The sequence below is a fragment of the Dreissena polymorpha genome, chromosome 11 (genome assembly GCF_020536995.1).
Source record: "Dreissena polymorpha isolate Duluth1 chromosome 11, UMN_Dpol_1.0, whole genome shotgun sequence".
In the NCBI taxonomy this organism is placed as follows: domain Eukaryota; kingdom Metazoa; phylum Mollusca; class Bivalvia; order Myida; family Dreissenidae; genus Dreissena; species Dreissena polymorpha.
Genome location: NC_068365.1, coordinates 51487528 through 51507399, shown reverse-complemented (window position 1 = coordinate 51507399; position 19872 = coordinate 51487528). Strand labels below are relative to the sequence as shown.

General features: G+C 34.2%; 1 protein-coding gene across 1 annotated transcript in view; it reads left to right on the top strand.

The window, feature by feature from the left end:
* The window catches only part of LOC127850252 (palmitoleoyl-protein carboxylesterase notum1-like), a 42407-nt gene extending 23213 nt beyond the window's left edge, over window positions 1-19194 (top strand). The window contains exons 4-12 of the mRNA XM_052383133.1: window positions 3523-3583; window positions 5047-5111; window positions 5839-5938; window positions 7320-7508; window positions 10390-10490; window positions 13840-14011; window positions 14322-14477; window positions 15412-15614; window positions 16602-19194. Of these exons, the coding sequence (XP_052239093.1) occupies window positions 3523-3583; window positions 5047-5111; window positions 5839-5938; window positions 7320-7508; window positions 10390-10490; window positions 13840-14011; window positions 14322-14477; window positions 15412-15614; window positions 16602-16876 (1322 nt within the window). The 3' untranslated portion in view covers window positions 16877-19194. The remainder of the gene's footprint in view (window positions 1-3522; window positions 3584-5046; window positions 5112-5838; window positions 5939-7319; window positions 7509-10389; window positions 10491-13839; window positions 14012-14321; window positions 14478-15411; window positions 15615-16601) is intronic.
* The last annotated feature ends 678 nt before the right edge of the window (window positions 19195-19872 follow it).

The following is a 19872-nucleotide window of genomic DNA, read 5'->3' as shown; positions in this document are numbered from 1 at the left end:
TGTCTAGTATATTTATTTCTATATTAAGAATTTTTCTTACAGAAATTCCTTTAAGCCAACAACGAAGACCCTGATGAGACGCCGCATTTTTTCTAGACGCTCGGCATAAATGGGTTAATTCAGAAAAAAACAACAGCACATGAAAAACACAACGGCACTAATTTAAAATAAAACTTTAACGTTTGAAATATTAACATAAAAGTTTAGGTCCAATTAGTTTTTTGCATTCAAATAGTGGCCACTTTTTACACAGATTTGAAAACACACAGTTTTCAGTCTGGGATAGCAACGACGATTTTTTTAACCCTAATATATTTTATTCTTAACCCATTTATGCCTAGTGGACTCTCTCATCCTTCTAAATTGGATTAATTTATTTCCAAAATTAGGGATGTTTAGTATTTATTTCTATATCTAGAATATTTCTTACAGAAATTCACGAAAGCAAACAGCGCAGATCCAGATGAGACGCGGCGTCTCATCTGGGTCTACGCTGTTTGCAAAGGCCTTTTTTCTAGACGCTAGGCATAAATGGGTTAATGTCAAAGACGGGCTAATCAACCTAAAGACTATTTCACATTGAATTTCGCCGAGTTGCTACGAATCACTCTGATTTTCTAATTAAATCTGTCGTCAAAGAAATACTGTATGATGAACAAAATAGTGTTTTAAGAATGACGAAAATAGCCACCCTAATACACGCGTGAAAAAAGAATATACGGCGATTTGCAGTGGGTGTTCTGTGCAGAATGATTTAAACCACACGCATTCGGTGTTGGAATAGTGACTCCAAGTTTTATTGACTAAAAACGTCACATGGTTCATCGCCACGTGACTTGATTCCACAAATATTGACGACGATCTCCGATCCATTGTAAAAACGTCTTCTTCGTCCATACATATCATGTCTTGTCTCCGATAATACTCACGAAAACGGTTAAAGGGATCTTTTCACGCTTTGGTAAATTGACAAAATTGAAAAAAGATGTTTCAGATTCGCACATTTTCGTTTTAGTTATGGTATTTGTGAGGAAACAGTAATACTGAACATTTACCATGGTCTAATATAGCCATTATATGCATCTTTTGACGATTTTAAAACCTAAAAATTATAAAGCGTTGCAACGCGAAACGATTGAATAATTTGGAGAGTTCTGTTTTTGTCGTTAAATTTTGTGAAACTACGAAGATTGCTTATATAAGGTATAAAATACGTCAAGAATGTGTACTCGGCGGAATAGCTCAGTAGGCTAAAGCGTTTTACTTCAGGACTCTGGCAGGACTTCAGGGGTCACTGGTTCGAAACCTGCTCCGGGCAATGTTCTTTTCCTTTTTTTAATTTTATTCTTGATTTTTTACTGGAGCTTTTACGATCCAATGTTTACATTTATCAATATAAAGCATTTAATGAATAAGTTAAAAAATGCCAAAATCTGTGAAAAGGCCCCTTTAACTTGGATACATAAAAATGAAATGTAAATGCAATTGCAACGTCAATTGAAAACGATCATTTTGAATTACCGTATTGTTTTAAAATATACACAGACCTTCCATCTAGTTTGGTATTTAGCATGTACAAGTAAAAACCACCGTTATGTTGTTTTTTGGTGTGATATTTATTTTTCCTCCTCAAAAGCACCTTTTTTTCGTACTTTTTCTGTAGTTGTGAGTAGCCTGTTTAACAATAGGTGAGATCAAAGGAACTGGCTAATTAGCGACATAGCAACACAAACACATTATCATACAATGGAAATGGCTTTTTGACACGATGCAGATTAAAACTTGACACCTAAATGCTTCCGTGAGCGAACATTTATTATCAAATGTATGACTTCAAAGCCGGCAAGCAATTATGAATTCAAGTTCAACATCAACAGGTGATATCTAAGTAGACAGTTAGCGATGAAGAAGTCAAAGAAATCACTTGGAATATCTCAGTAGTTCGTTCAGGAACAAATTATTTTCAAGTACCTTCCTGTGTTGATAAGTCAGTCAACTTGTACAATATTATTTATAGTTCAAAGCGCTTATAAATTTAGTTTGCAATCCGCACGTTAAAGTTACAATAAAGTACAAGTGTATTCTCGAATTATTTTTGCAATTTACTAAGTGTCGTGAACTATGGCAACAACGATAACACATTGGGTAATGAGTAGAATTAGATACAGAACAGAAAAATGCAAGTTAAGAATAGGAAGAGATCTTTTTAGGTATAAAATGAAGAAAACAATATGCATATTCATATTTTGATATTGCCGGTTTTCAACCTTCACCACTTGCTTTTGATGTGTTTTACTGCAGTTAAAGCAGTGAAGTAAAGACAAACATTCAAACAAAACGTATTTAAACCGTTTGTATGCGTGCAACAATTACGTCTTAATTACTCTAACATTCTTAAACAAAAAATCTCGCACATGCAAACAATAATGTTATTTCGGCTTCGCACGATATATTTTATCTGCACTTAACGGCATGACGGTATTATTTGTAATAACCTGTATACAAACAATGCCATTTCACGTCGATGCAAAATAGTGAAATCGAGCATTCAAATTACCCATTTATGCCGAGTGGACTCTCCCATCCTTCTAAATTGGATCAATTTATTTCCAAAATTAGGGATGTCTAGTATATTAATTTTTATTTTTAGAATATTTCTTAAAGAAATTCCTTTAGGCAAACAGCGTAGACCCTGATGAGACGCCGCATTATGCGGCGTCTCATCTGGGTCTACGCTGTTTGCCAAGGCCTTTTTTCTAGACGCTAGGCATAAATGGGTTAAGTTGTACTGATAAATTAGTAGTAATGTGATGAAATAAGAAGCCTTTGTTTATTGTTTTACCCTTGCGAATGGATCTTTAAATTAACCAAATTACGCCCTGTCCAAGCCGGGTAACATGATGCAATAATCTTATTATGTGTACACCTTACGATTAACTTGAATGTGAACTATGCGGTAGTTTATCTCTCATTCGAGATTGGACATTCCGATATTCACTGATACAAACGCCACTTCAACATGAAAACCAAGGGTTGGAACAGTTATTATCTTATTAAGGCGTTAGTATCAGATACGGTCACGACTCAGCCGTGCAGAAATGCACACCGGCTCAGTCCTACATTCATTTTAGTCTGAACGGTGATGCAATGTGCAATGTTGATAACCTCACTACATATACCGGCATTACAATGACACACTGGCCTTGATTTAAGTTTGTATTAATGTGTACACGAGCTAATGCAATGAGCATCAAGTACACGATATTCCTAGTGAGTAAGGCGATATGAAGTGTCGTTATAAATAATAATATAAGATAAAATAATGTGGAACAGTGTAGTGTATAGAATAATGCGGCTTACTTATGTAATCATTATCCAGGACGATGGAAATATGAACTCGTGTTGTCATAAGATACTTACAATTTTGTAATCTTCATCATCTAGAAATCGGAATATTTGTCTTTTTAGATCCATTACGTCGAATAATTTTATAATATTTTAAATATTGTTCTTGGTTTTCAGCGACCGGGATATTATCCTGGAATCCAGAAGAAAATCCATATTATTTTCATTCCAATATTGTGTAAGTAATTGGTAAAATACTTTTGGTTTAAGTAAAATTGGTAGCAGTCAAGGGAATGCGCATGTCAGAAAGACGTATCACATACTCTGTAGATGGTCGCCACTTTTTTAAGGCACATCTTTATTTGAAGCTACGAACCGTATTCCTTCAAATAATAATGCCAATTTCAGATATCACGTTCAACTATCACATCTTTACAACGGCATAATTCTTGATAAAAATGTATCAGAAATATGTATCGAGTTTTCCGATGAATGGAATGCCGTGCTATTCTCATAAATATAGGATCTGGCACAAGTTGTCATATCATACCATATTTTATTAAACGAGTTTAGGAATTTTGTTAGTAAGCGAGCCTTTGGCGAGCTTACTAACGAATTTCCTGGACGAGTTTAATAAAATATTGTATGATATGACAACGAGGGTCAGATCTTTTTTATCACATGTTTTTAAATGAGCAAATTAAATAAATATTTTCGGAAACATAATGATAAATCCCGAATGTTGTTTACATTTCGTGACGTCATTAGACGTTGCAACGTCATTTCAGCAAAATAACAAAATGCGATTGGTCAATAAACGAAAACTAAGCCAATGAAAACGTTTTAAAATGTTGTATTACACATTGTTATAAAAACAAATGTAATGGTTGTATTACATGGGAAACAGGGTATGGCATGTGATAAATGATTATACTACAGACGTTAACTGTATAATATTATGGTACCAATGTATACAGTATCATTAAATTTTGTTTTACGTCTCATAATGCGATTTAAAAAGTCAGGTAACACAAAGAATGTATCGTCATTGAGGGCATTGTTCATTGTGCAAAGAATAAATAATTGATTAAAACAGTTTATTGATAAGATAGGTCCATTAATAAGAATCAGTTAATAGAATCAGTTGATTGTTTAGTTTATATACAACGTGGATATTTTAGAGTGAATTTTCTGAAAATGAATGTTACACGAAACATTGTTGTACGTTTCAAATTTCGAAAAACACAACGCATGTACTTAAAGTAGGTCTCCATAGATTAATACATAATATTTTCTATTTAAAAAAGTGTATCTGATTGACATACCTAAGTAATATTTTGCCGAAGTGTTACATAAATATTCCATGCGGTTTATTGTTACAAATAATCATTAGGGATTTTGTTGCATATTTATATATTTCATATGTTTATTGTAAAATATATAAAAAATACCGTTAGTATTACATATAAATTCCATATCATAACATAAATATTCCATATTTGTACATATTTATTCTATATTGTTGCATATACCGATATATTCGATATTGTTACAAATATATCCCATATTGTTACATATATATTCCTTATTTTTAAAACTATATTCGATATTGTTATAGATTTATTCCGTATTGTCACAGATCTATTCCATATTGTTCAGTTATATTTCATATTGTTACAGATATATTCCATACTGTTACAGATATATTCCATATTGCTCCAGTGATACGTGGAGCGGTACAGCCCCTATGGGGGCCAATGGCAACCGTAAGTTACTAATTGTTTGTAAACTATATCTTGTAGTATTGTATGTAAATTAACTTAGTTTGTAGAATATAACTTTGTTGGAAAAATAAATAGTTTAATAATTCAAGTGTGTCAACTATGAAGGTAAATCCTGATTTAAGTTTTAGTAAACTGTGTAAGGAAACTATGTTAGTAAGGCAAAAACGAAATCGTGAGTTAGTAATTATTTTCATTACAGTATGCAACAAAATATTTTTATGAACATGGTAAGTATATGTTAGTAAAAAATTCTCGTTAACTGAAAGTTTTTAAAACTTTGTTCGTGCGTCTTTTTTTCTTATTATCAAAGACCTGTATTTTATAGGTCTTTTTTTGTTATGAGGAATAAATAGGGGTTTATAACGTTGAATGTGAGTGTTTTTTGGCAAATTATATCAAGCTATGGGAGTTTGCTAAGCTATGGGAGTTTACTAATTTGATGAACTCTGTAAGCAATTATGTGTAAATAACGGAAAGTTTATAGATTGACCGTATACGTTCTTAGATAACACCAATCATTATAATAATGGTTGAAATACAGGTGTGTATTTTGATAAAAAATAATTAGAAAGGCCGTGCTATGGCTGCATATTTTGGGAATATATTGCTGTTGATAATACTTAAATATTCGCCGTGCACGGATTTAAGCTAAAGCGATCGTCTTATAGTTTGGAGTGCTTTCATCGCTCGTTTTTTTTCTGTTTTTCAGCCTATGCGTTCATGGGGTCCCTGATATTAGAGCAAGTCATTCGAGACCTTATACCTCGAGGCCTGAAGAAGGCCACAAAGCTAATACTCGCTGGAAGCAGGTCAGTCTCCTTCACGGTATCTTTTAAAGAATATTAGTTTGGATAGTAAACCTTATTGAATAGAGCCGCAAACATACGAGGGTGGTTAGTAAACCTACTCACACGTTCCCGTTTGACTTTTACCGATCCAAGCACTGTTTTGTAAGAAAATAGCGTACGTACTTATTTCTGTAACGGAAAACCGTCCTACTTGCATTAGAGGCAAGGGATGATGGTCGTATAAAAACATTGTATAACCCGACCCCATACTCAGTACACGTTATGCGTCATTGGAAATATTCTTATACTGATATTTTGCATTGGGCTTCAAGTCTGTCACTTGTTGAAAGTTTTTTTCTTTTAACGTTTATGCTAATTTCTTGTGACAATTTCACGAGGAGTCTGCTAATATTTATTGTGCTCTTTGCTGTCATGGTGTGCTGGAATAAATTTTCAAATGATTTTAATACCCTAAATCTGTCATTATACCAGGTATCCAAAAGGCTCGTTCGGTTCCGTTTAAAATTTTACTAACAGAAAAACCTGCGGAAAATGCATATGTTATACCATTCATTTATTCATATAATACTAAAAATATAGAAGTTTTCGGTATACTGAAAAATAATATTGACATTTAAAAAACTTACCCAAGTATGAACCAAATTTTACAAAATGCAAAAGTAATAAAGTGTAAAAAAACAATCACCAAAGTTAAAGCAGTATTCACATAATCTAATTCTTACACATTCCAGCCTACTGTGAAGAAATGTAACTTGTTTTGTTTTTAATTTGTGTTTAGGAGTGATTATTGGAAAAATAAACAAGAGCTCCGCGGTCGGAGACAAATGCCCCCGCCCACCCCCCCTCCCCCCCCCAAAAAAAAAAGCATTGACAAAGGATTTTTGCAACAAAACTGCTTAAATAGTTAATCTTATCATATTAGTGTGACTTAGACACTTAAATAAGTTTTTAGTTAACACAGACATATGCACTTCTGTTAAATCAGCGTTATAGTAAATGGGTTTAGATTATTATGGTATTATAACTAGGGGTCACCTACTGTCCAAGGCCAATGCACACGTGACGTATCAAGCCAATCGGTCAATTCGTTGACGAGTTATTGATCTGAAACGATTTACACGTATTGTGACAGTGACCTTGACATTTGACCTAGATTAGCCTGTGCAGTGTGCACAGGCTTATCAGGGACGACACTTTCCGCCTCAACTGGATTTTTGCTAATAAGATACTTTAAAAAAACAACATTGGCTCAAACGTATGCAGTCAATATTTTGTGAATGACTGCATTAATTTCTCAAAATCACAAAAAATCCCGAAACTCAGACTCAGACAAGTCACATCTCCTCTTTTGCAAACCGCATCTTGAAAATTTTCCCTTCAGCGCGGGAGGCACGGGCGTTTTAGTCAACCTAGACCGCGTTGCGGACCAAATGGCCGAGATAGCACCTGGCGTAGAAGTCCGAGGTATTGCCGATTCGGGCTGGTTCCTGGATTATCCACAATACCGCTATAAGGATTGCGTCGAGGCGCTCACGTGCGCACCGGTGGACGGAACCAAACGGGGCATCAAGCAAGTATATAGGGACACCATCATTTTTTAACACAAAGAGCGCTTAAAATTATAAAAAGAACTGATCTCCGAACATGATATTGGTAAATACATTTATTTCAATCGATTTTCTATATTTTAGAATATTTAATCGTACTTTTATTGTTGACCTGATTTTGAAAAAGATGCAATAGTTGAACATTTTTACAATAAATGGACTTGTTCACAAATTTTGAAACGACTATTTTGCAACTGTTTCACAGATTAAAAAAATATACATAATATCACTCTGAAAATAACATTAAGGACGAAAACTCAAATAGATTTTTTGTTGAAGACTAATTATCGTTAGAAATTGATAAAAATTATAAAGCGTTACAAACGCGAAATGATTGCAGATGTTGGTGCGTTTTTGTTATGTTCATAATATTGTGTGACAATACGTGGATTGCTTATATACAATATATAAGTCATGGCGTAAACGAATTTTAATCCAAATGTCAATAACATTTCGAGCACAGGTGGGATACATTTTTTTCTTCAATTCTGTTCTTTTTGTATTCTGGAGCTCTTACGTGCTAATGTTTACATTTATCTTTTTTATTATTAAATGATGAACTTCAAAAAATGCAAAAATCTGTGTACAAGTTCCTTAACAATGCGCTTTTTAATTTGCACAATATTAACCATTTCGTGAAAAAGCATATGCTAGTAGTGAAAATGAGAATGTCATTTAACATTATGCATGGACTGGCGGATATTTCCTTCCATATTCGTGCACTGTCTCGTAAAGTACGAGAAAGTTTTGTCATTGGTTAAGATGTGTAAAGTTTAATAATAACACCGTATATTAAATAAACTATGGTTAGCTATGTAAATAAAGTTATTGCTTAACATTGTTACTGCTTAACAGTAAAGTTCTTCGACCTATTGATAGTCCTCTTGGCACAGTTGGAAAACCAATAATAAACTGGCTTTTAGATTCTTATATAACGGCTGTCGATAATTACGAACACAACCGACTTGAACTTTGGATATTTATAAATGTCGAGGTCTATAAAGGTGGACATCACATACAAAATCCTTTTGATCTTTAGCCGACTTTGATTATTGTAAATATAAAAATTGAGCGATTGTGTATGTATATACATCAGTGAACGGGCAAACAAATTTGGCGATTCATTCTGACGATGAATTTTAACCGAACGTTAAACATTTACTTTGTAATTACATTAAGATTAATCGGACTTAGTGGCCTTAATTTCGTCCTTTGATTATTTTGTAGTTTTCCTTTGATCTTCCGATAATGAATGTGCGATTGCCGTGTTTATAACGAACGCCAGTCATAACATCGAAAAATGTTGGAAAAGTCTGATAAAGGCTAAACACGCATGCTATGTATAAATTAGCGAACGTTTGAAATAATAGAACTGATATGGGTTAAAACCTACAATGCAGAATTGTTCAACTTTTCGACCACCTGCCCTCTGTGGATTTACTTAAAATATTTGCTACTTTGATCACTTTGTTGGGCCTCAATGCCCGACGAAAATTGGGTTAATAAAGGCAAAAGCCACGCACCTGTTTGCTGGCCCGTTTTATCAAAACCTGGTTTCATTTTTGTACCGATTATAGGATACACATCACTAATCAATCATATTAAATAGTGTCCCTCTTTTATCGCAACTCAAAGTCGAAAAAGTTAATTTGCCACGCTTCATTCCGCAAGTCATTAGTGTACCGCGCGAAATGTAATTTCAAATGAACAATGATTATTGAACAAACGTCGCAAGTAATCGCATAGTTGGTTTTAGCGTTAAAAGCACTTTAAATAAAGTCTATTTTATTTTTGCAACGATAATTATTTACTCCCATTCGCTATTGCTTTGCTTGAAAATCGTACAATGTACATATTGATATAACGGAAATAGTCGAGAATTAAAGCGTAAAAACTATGATTCCGACTGCATAAATCAAAAGTTAAGGCAGTATGTTACATTTGTGCGACTGATTGTATGTATGTTTATGTATGAAACACGTGCACTCGAAATGCCGACCACACAAAGTCCAAGACACCAACGTCAAATGTTGTCAGCGTTACATGTGTTATGCTAAGAAAACCAACAGTGCCTCGCGTTTTGCGAAAACTGGGCAAAGTTCATGTCCGCAAAGGCTAATCAGAGACTTCCCTATCCAATTTAGTGTCATTTTTTATTTCATGGAAATCACTTGTAAACGAAAATATTGTCTAGGCAAAGAGTTTTGGCCATGATAATCCTGTGGGCACTGCACTGGCTCATTTGGGAACGGCACTCTTCACACTCAAATTGCGCCCATTTTTTTCAGAACGCTGTTCAAATATACTTTTAACCTAATTTGCGCCAAACGATTTAAAGGGGTCTTTTCACGTTTTTGTAAATTGACAATCTTAAAAACAATTGTTTCAAAATCGCAAATTTCCGTTGTAGTTATGACAATGTTGAGGAAACAGTAATACTAAACATTTACCATGCTCTAAAATATCCATTATATGCATCTTTTGACGATTTAAAAACTTGAAAATTATAAGCGTTGCAACGCGAAACGATTGAATAATTTCGAGAGTTCTGTTGTTGTCTCTTTATTTTGTGACACTACGAGGATAGCTTATATATAGTTTAAAATATATTGCTCACGGATGGCCTAGTGGTGTTAGAGTAAGACTTTTACTGCAGGGGGCAGTGGTTCGAGCCCAGATCAGGGTTACTTTTTGTATTTCTTTAATGTTATTCTGTTGTTTTAGTGGAACTTTTTAGATCAAATGTTTACATAAATCAATATACATGTAAAGCATTTAAAGACAAACTTCAATGCATGCCAAAAATCTGTGAAAAAGCCCCTTTAACATTGACCTTATTTCCAGGATGTGGCAAGGTCGTGTCCCGGAAGCATGCATGGCGGATTACCCAGAGTCCGAGCACTGGAGGTGCTATTTCGGTTACAGAATGTATAAATCCTTGAAAAGTAAGTTAAACGTTCCTTGGTGTATAACGTTATTTTTATACACATAAGCATTAAGTATCTGGAAAGGTTTACTTTTACCCAGTTATGCCTAGCGTCTACAAAAAGGCCTTGGCAAACAGCGGCGTCTCATCTGGGTCTGCGCTGTTTGCTAAAAGGAATTTCTGTTAGAAATATTCTAAATATATAAATAAATATACTAGACATATCTAATTTTGGAAATAAATTGATCCAATTTAGAAGGATGGGAGGGTCCACTATGCATAAATGGGTTAAAGTAACAATAATTTAACAATAATTGTAATTGTTCAAATAGCATCAATTAGCTTCGTGTTACTGAAGAACTGTCAACGAAAACAACAGACACAACTTTTAGAAATTTTAGAAGAAAAGAATGAAGTAGCGCGTAGTCTACTTAAGGTACTGGTACACGTTTTTGGAGCGAAATTGCAGATCGTATTAGGATACTTACTGTTTTCTAACCCCCTCACCCGATGCTACCGATTTGGACTCGTGAACACAAATATGTTAACTATCTTCAGAAATTTAATTCATTAAATTTGACGATGAAAGTACTAATATTATTAAAAGTATACTAATTTTAAATACAAAAAAACTCTTGGGGTACACATATCAGATTATTAGTTTCCCTATGTCGGAATTTACCGGATAATTAAAACAAGACTAGCAATATACACTGGTTTGAACTGTCCGTAAATAACAGCTTCATTCCCGATGTCATAAATAGTGACGAAAACACATTTCTGATCTCCGCAGGAATGTAGTTTTTTGCACGATGCATGACAATAACAGTTATTCTGAACTGGGATCCGCGACAGCTTTATTGTAAGATTGTTCGTAAAATTATAAAGCAATGCCGAGTGCTGGGTATTCGGCGCCATTCGGTCCTAGCGTACTGTCATTCGAATGCATAAATGGGTAATTGGTTTATATGTTCGCTCACAATTAAGTGATGTCATCATATACGTATATAGATTTGGAATTGCTCCGAATACGGTTGGGAATGCTAGTAAAAATTAGGGGAGAAAACCTCGTTGAAGAACACGATTACATTACGCAAGTAACTTCCCTTTAACTTATTGACTTCGCAGGGGACAAAAATATTTATAAATTGCACTCGTCCTGCAGGACAAGTGCATTAAAATTTTCACTCGTCCTGCAAACACATGCACTTGTCCTTTAAATATGTGTGAAAGAAAGTTGGCAAAGGACTGATATGACTAACAATGTTTCCTATATCACTGCTAAAATGCTGCTTACTTAGTTATTCATGCCAGCTGATCACAGAAGATATTTTAACTTACTTTATTTATGAGGAACACAAAATAAATAAATGAAGACAAATTTTATTTTTTATTTTTCTAATGCTTGCGTGCTTTCCATTTCGGATGGTTGAACATCGCTCCTGCCCCCTTTAAAGAACGCTCGTATGTCAGACATTTTTCAGATGAAATTCAGACTGGTTTAAAACCGTACTTTGCAGTAAAATAATTCTTTAAAAAAATCAATACTTACAGTGAATGAAGTCATATGGTTCCCTGTCAACATGGACGCGCAAAGTTAACACCAAAAAGCCAATATTTACTCGGGACACAGTCTCGCATAACAACGCGCACCTGCTGTATAAAAATTTACAATTATGATTTCCGGTTCATTCTCGTTCTACTTTCGGAATAGATATGCTTTAAAAAATGATTTTATTTAATGAAAAAGAGTCTTACTGGTCAGAAAATATATATTTTAACATCAGCTTTTTTTCACTCGTCCTGTAGGACGAGAGCTTTAGGGAAATTCACTCGTCCTTTCAAGATTTTACTCGTCAATACGAGCGGACGAGTGGAATTTTTGTCCCCTGCTTCGTCATTGCAGAAATTTAGTCATGATTTTAAAAGTTACGCAATGCTCTTATACTGTATTGCTTAATTCGTTAGACCTTGAACAAAAGCCCGGTTAACATCTGTTATATCATGTACTTATGACACTATTCCTCGTTGTTTACATCAACTTCTTTTCAACGGTGTACTAAAAATAACAGGTGTGATCAACATACCTAACTTAGATAATCAGGGTGCAGAATTAACGGGGTTTTCGGGGGTTTACACACGGGTTGGACAGAATGTATTCACAACGATAAGAACTTTATTTTTGCAAATATCTCAAGTTATTAAAATACATTTGCAAAATTCTCTACAGTGCATATAAGACAGTTTTTTTTAAGTTTGTGCCGATATCTTAAGGTAAAGAATACGTCATTGAATACGTCTGAAATCGGTGACAATATTTCACATTGCCTGGAACATAACAATGAATGTTGAATGCAGTAAAACTGGATTTTTTGAACAATAACACATACTTATTAAAAAAGTAATTCTGATGTTTTTCACATTGCCATAAGCAGCATAAAAATCCGACTTTTATGCACTAGTTGAAATTCTTCTGAAAACTTGTTTAAACAAGTTTTTGAAATAAAGCACCTCTTACCGTCGTGTATAAATCCTTTGGAGTTAAAAGGTGGAACCCCAAAAAGTCATGTGATCCCTCACCCTGATAATGTTGAAAACTGCGAAACTATGATCCTCTTCGTGGACCCGCTTCCATTGCTCTAAGCCTCGCAAGTTAACCCATTCATGCCTAGTAAACTCTCCCATCCTTCTAAATTGGATCAATTTATTTCCAAAATTAGGGATGTCTACCATTTTTATTTCTATATTTATAATATTTTATATAGAAATTCCTGTAAGCAAACAGCGCAGACCCAGATGAGACGCCGCATTATGCGGCGTCTCATCTGGGTCTACGCTGTTTGCAATGTCCTTTTTTCATGACGTTAGGCATGAATGGGTTAAAGTTATCTTCATTCAAAACTTACCATTGAAACATATCTTCAGTCAACACTAACCAATTTAACATATCTTCACACAACACTAACAAATTAAACTAATCTTAAATCACCACTAACCAATAAAACTTATATTCATTTAACATAACATAACCAATTATACTTATTATCATTCGACACTAAAACAATCAACGTTATCTTAATTCAACACTGACCAATTTAACCTACCTTATTGAACACTAACCAATTATACCTGTCTTAATTATTCAACACTGAGTAATTAAACTTCTAAATTCAACACTGAAGATTGAAACTTATCTTGATTAAATACTAACCAATTAAACTTACCCGGTATATAAATTCAACACTTATCAATTAAACCTATCTTAATTCAAAACTTACCAATTAAACTTATCTCAATTCGACACTAACTAATTAAACTTATTTTAATTCAACACTAACCAGGTACTCGCCATGTTCCTTCTCTTGCAGCGCCCCTGTACGTGATACAGCACCTGTTTGACGAGGCACAGATCCTCGTGGACAACGTGTTCGAGCAGACGCAGATCCGCGGCGACACTTCGGCTGCCATGGTGACAAAGTCGCAGTGGCAGTACCTCCATAAACTGGGACAGGAGGTCAGACGGACGCTGGAGAATGTAACGTGAGTTTCCACACTCCGCAGTGCTAGTTAAGTGTTGGATGTATAAATGTAAAAATACTAAATCACAAAAAATAAATACAACTACACACCTGTTGCTATGTGCCAGATTGCAAAAGTGTAATGGCTTTGGTGTAAGCCTTGGGATGGGAAGGTCCTAGGTCCGGGCATTCGGTCTTAACAGGACATTGACTCGGTAGAGTGTCTTTAAGCAGAGGGCTTTAGATGCAATCGACTTAATGTGAATTATTTTAAACTATTACCATTACAACCAAAACAAAGTGTAACTGAGCCTACGACCCGTCTATTTCAGTGCGGTGTTCGCGCCCGCGTGCCTCTCGCACGAGGTCCTCATGCGAATGGACTGGTTCAACGTCAGCATTAACAACATCAAACTGGGCCAGTCCATTTACTGCTGGGAGAACAGCTACAAATACGACAGATGTATTAAAAGCACTACCTCTGTAAAGTGAGTATATTCCGACTATGTAAATAATGTATACCAACGGTCAATTTTATATTATTTCAGTTCTGTAAAGCCATATGTGATATCCGGATCTCAAACATTCAAATAACCCATAGGTTCAAACAAGACTGACTTAACCCATGACAGACAAATGTTCGATATTGTATATTGTTTTTAAAGGTTTTTAAATGTGTCAACTTTGTATGTACCCACATATAAGTGCTTTTTTCCCCAAACACATACCCCATTCCGGAGCAAGTAAATATAGCATGTTTATCCGTAGAATCGGCCCTCTTAATTAATACGTACGAATTTTGGAAGTGAACACATACAATACACGCATGTGTTATATGTCAATCTAAAATTAAATATGTAATCTAAGACATAACAACGAAAAATGCATTTAAATCGTTATTGTTTTGACAAAATACTGGCTAGGCTTAGCTCCCTGTAGTAATCTGTATCATGTACAATGGTTCTCATAATATAAGCCCTTCTGATTGGTTGCTAAGGTTTGTTACTATGCGCATGTGCTTGTTCTTAAAATAGTATCTTAATGGAAAAACGAAACTCTTCCTCATGTTGTTCTTAAAATATGTTTACATTTTATTAAAAAATAAGCGGCATATAAAACATTTGATAAAGCAACTATTATTCCTTAAACAAAACATAATTGTGTGTTACGTAATTTAAATATCATAGCATCACCCAGGAATAAACATGACCTACTTTCCAACACAAGAAATCATAAGAATTATCGTCACGAAAGTCATGGATAACTATATTAAACATAAATCACAACTTCTAAAATTTGAAAAAAAACTTAGCTTTCCAGCACTTCTTGAGCTTTTCATTAAAGTCGCGATACTATGAGGAGGACCGATACTATGAGAATAAGGGATAAAGTGTTTTATAACTCCCCGTCTTTGACTTTCAGTTCCATCGTGCCGTTGAACTACATCTTACAAGGCGACTCACCAAAGAATAACGTAACCAAGCAACGGAGTAATAAGAATAACAAACACAAGAAGAGGCTGAAGAAACTTGAGAAGATCCGGCGAAGACAGGAGCGAAAAGATCGAAAAAGAGACAACAGGGCGCACAAGAATAGAAAACGGCATAATAAGGGCAAGAAAACAGGTACCGGGAACGTGTATGTTAGGGGGTGTGTGGGGATCACCGATCTGAAATTTATCTGCCCTGGGTTTCTTTTAAGTTTACGTCTTAGATAATTAGAGACGTGCACTCGGTAGATCCTTGGCGATGACCCCGTGTCCGATCCTGCTGGGGACATGATGGACATGATGTTTCAATCAATACATTTAAAGGAATATAGACTAGTCTTAATACATAGAGAAGACACCCCGATTATATAAACCAGTAGACGCATTTGATAGCCACTCTTTTTCACTGTTTGTCCGAGGTTTTACAGATATTTAATCGAGTGTATTATGCAGCCGTGTGCATTTGTTTACCATTACAAATATATACTTTTGATCGGTAAATACAATTATTGATTGGCATTTATCTCTTTCCCATTTGACAAACGAAAGGTGGTTAAGTGCAGGTACTTAAAAACATTTGTTGGTCGTTATATAATAAGACCATTTTTTTTTTCAAGTACCTGTGGTTCAGTGTTAGAGTTTATACTTAAGTATAATTAGCAATAAAAATTGCAACTTAACATACATTGTGAATTTATGAACAATAAAAGATCCCCTTAAATATGTGAAACGCAGTCTTTACATATTTGCGATAAAAAAAAAAGGATTACACAAACTACAGAAATGTAATATAAATAACACAAATAGACAAAGAAAAAAACACTTTTCATGACATTCCTTCTTCTTGCTAGTTAGTACTATCCTCATGCACAGGTGTTGGGCACTATAACACTATCAATTTGTCATAAAACAACATTTTTTTATCATATTGACCAAAAAAGAAAAAAAATTAATTTTTTTCCTGATATGTTATATACGTTCATATATAACATATCAGATTTTTTTTATTTTTTTTTTTGGTCAAAATGATAAAAAATGTTGTTTTATGACAATTTGATAGTGTTAAAGTGATTGGCCACGCGCCCAACACCTGTGTCCTTATGCCAATGTTTTACTGTTTTAGAACAAAGCAGGACGCGGCGTCACAAATATCCAACCGGAAGTTGCTTTCATCATCTGATTGACTCATGCCCACTCCCACAATGCAACGCGTCTTGTCCTAAATATAGAAATCGGTATACGGGTGACGAGATGGACTTTCTACGCATGTTCATTCGTTATGGCATAGACCGGAAGGAAATAGCCGAGTTAATCGGCCAAGATGTGTCTGTGGTTGAAAACATGGATGACAATACATTGACGCGGCTGATTTTAAAATTTGTGGACAGAGGGTCGTGACGAAACTGATGACGTCATTGTTCGGATGACACGTGTATGAATATACATATAACTGTGATTGTAATGGTTCTAAATACACAGTGTACCACATGTACACACATTAAACTCAAATAGTAACGATCTCGCGTTTGTAGTGCGCGTAGAATGACGAGATGCGTGGAAAATGGTACTATTGTCAAGATTTGAGTTTTGAGCTGAACGAAATTTGTGCATACGCATTTTGACTCAGTGATGAGAAGCTTGTTTCAGAGAAGTTGTGCTTTTTATTGCGTCCACATTTTGGAGTTAATTACCTCGTCTAAAACAATCGAGATATTCTTGTTTCTTGCTTTATTAAAAGATTGAACGTGCATAATTTATTGTGTACATATGTTCATAATGTTGTTTATTAATTTAACCATTATTTTCCATGGAAATTCCATATTTCAAATATATACAATGCAGCATTAGGTTTAAATTTGAATATTTAATAAGGGTAATTTATTTTAATTGATTGTGTTGTTATTTTGTAGAATTTAAGATGTTTTGGGCAATTCTTATGCGTAGTTTCTTTTGATTTGTTTGGTATGATTTAAATTGCATGTATAGCATTTTAATATTTTTGAAAACAATGCAGTATCTTTCTAGACAATTTAATGAGATTTACTGAGATTGATGTTATGTTTTATTATTTTGTCTATGTTCAAATCAAAGATATATTCGGGGAAACTTATTAATAACTTTGTGTAGCCTTTTCATCAAAGTTAGAGAAACAATTGTGTCAATTTTGATCACGGTATTTTTATTTGATTTTACATTAATATTAGAAAGCATCTATTCATAACAATCCACGCAACAAACTGTACAGCGTTTCTTCTATTAATTATGATCTTCTAAGAAAGAAAGGAGAACATTAGCGTAAAAGACAACACATTTAAGCTATTTATGCCTAGCGTCTAGAAAAAAGGCCTTGGCAAACAGCGTAGACCTAGATGAGTCGCCGCATGATGCGGCGTCTCATCAGTGTCTGCGCTGTTTGCTTAAAGGAATTTCTGTAAGAAATACTCTTAATATAGAATAAATATACTAGACATCCCTAATTTTGGAAATAAATTGATCCAATTTAGAAGGATGGGAGAGTCCACTAGGCATAAATGGGTTAACAATGCAAAGATGTCAGGCATCTAACACAGCATGGTACAATAGCTCATGGTACATGGTACTCTCATTTTAATTACACAAACTTGATATTAAATTATGTTAGACTCAAACCATTTTTTATTATTGTTATTTATTCGTCAATCACAACTCTATGTCGTTCTGTGACGTGGTTTTTGTCCGATAAGCTACACTAAATCGAAAAAGGTTTCTTCAATATAACATACACTTTATATAGTTTTATTGGGATGAATAACATCTCACTAACAGATAAGTATACAATAACAATTTAGTACGCGTTAACCTTTTGGCTGATGTTACATTGAATGCATCGGTAGGAACACAATGCATAGCTTACGTACACAAACACATATTGGCGCTAAATGAACATAATCAATAACATTCTATTAAATATGTTTTAAATAACTTATAATTTATTCAGGACGTGTTCTACCTACAATTTTAGCTGTGATCGAAATAACGTATTTTATTTTGAAATGTCAATTTACTTTTCTTTAATTATTGCCCTGTTTATTCTGTTGTTAATGACATTCGATGGTAACATGCAGTTTTATTTTTAGACTTTGACAGATGTATTAAAACAGATTATATAAAATTGTAATGTATTTAACAACTTTATGCATAAGAAATACAATTATGCGTATCCCATTAGCGTTGTTAGTCTCAATAAGGATATTGCTTTGTTTTTATTTTCTTAAGCTTAAGGTAATTTCTGCACTTTACATACAAGTATTATGTATCTGCCACGTATATTATCGTGAAACATTTTCATTTAAACCTTTTTTGCTGATATAGACTAAGCTCCTTTGAAATTGGCATATGGAAACGCTCTCCAATGAAAATCTTTAAATGAAATATAATGTTTAAATCAACTTTTAAATGACGTTATTTTTTCGGTATAAATAAAAATCTTCCTGTATGTTAAATTATTGCTGAGCAAGAAAATATCCGCTCAAATGTTTCCTTGATACTGGTAATACATTTGGCAAACAGTTATAGGCTAAATGCATGTACAAGTAAGCATTGTTGCAATATTTGCATCTTCAACAAAAAGCAAAATCTACATGTAACCTCCATAACGAAATTGTTTACGGGTATTTTTCATGTATTTATGTACATACATCCTTTTGAAAACACAATAAAAGAAATGTTCAACATCGGTTTCTTTGTTTGCTTTTTTTTGCCAAAGGATCTTATTAGTCCCCTACCGGTTCCACCGGAGGGGACATATGGTTTTCGCTCTGTGCGACTCTGTCACACTATTCTGGATCCTGAGATAACTATAAAATTTCTTAATATTTTTTCATGAAACGTGGAACATGGATAGATGGCAATATGGACATTATGCACGTCATTTCATTTTGTTCCTACGTCTAAAATTCTGGTTGCTATGGCAACAAATAGACTAGAAATATGGCTGAAAATGGTGGTTTTCTGGATCCTGCGATAACTTTAAAAGTTCTTAATATTTTTTCACGAAACTTGGAACATGGATAGATGGCAATATGGACATTATGCATGTCATTTCATTTTATTCCTACGTCAAAAATTATGGTTGCTATGGCAACAAATATATTTTAAAACAAAAGGGCCTGAAAGGCCCAAAGTCGCTCACCTGAGATAAAAAGAAATGACCTGTTCTTTGCAGCACAAAATATCAATGGAACAAATTTTCTAACCAAGTATCATGCAGAATGAACAACAAATGGCCCCTTGGCGGCCATGTTTTTTTTAACAGACCTGAACCATTTTTTAACTCTTCCAAGATATGTCCAAATTTCATGAAGATTGGGAAAAAATGTGTCTTCTAGACTGTTCACATGTTGTCACTATATACA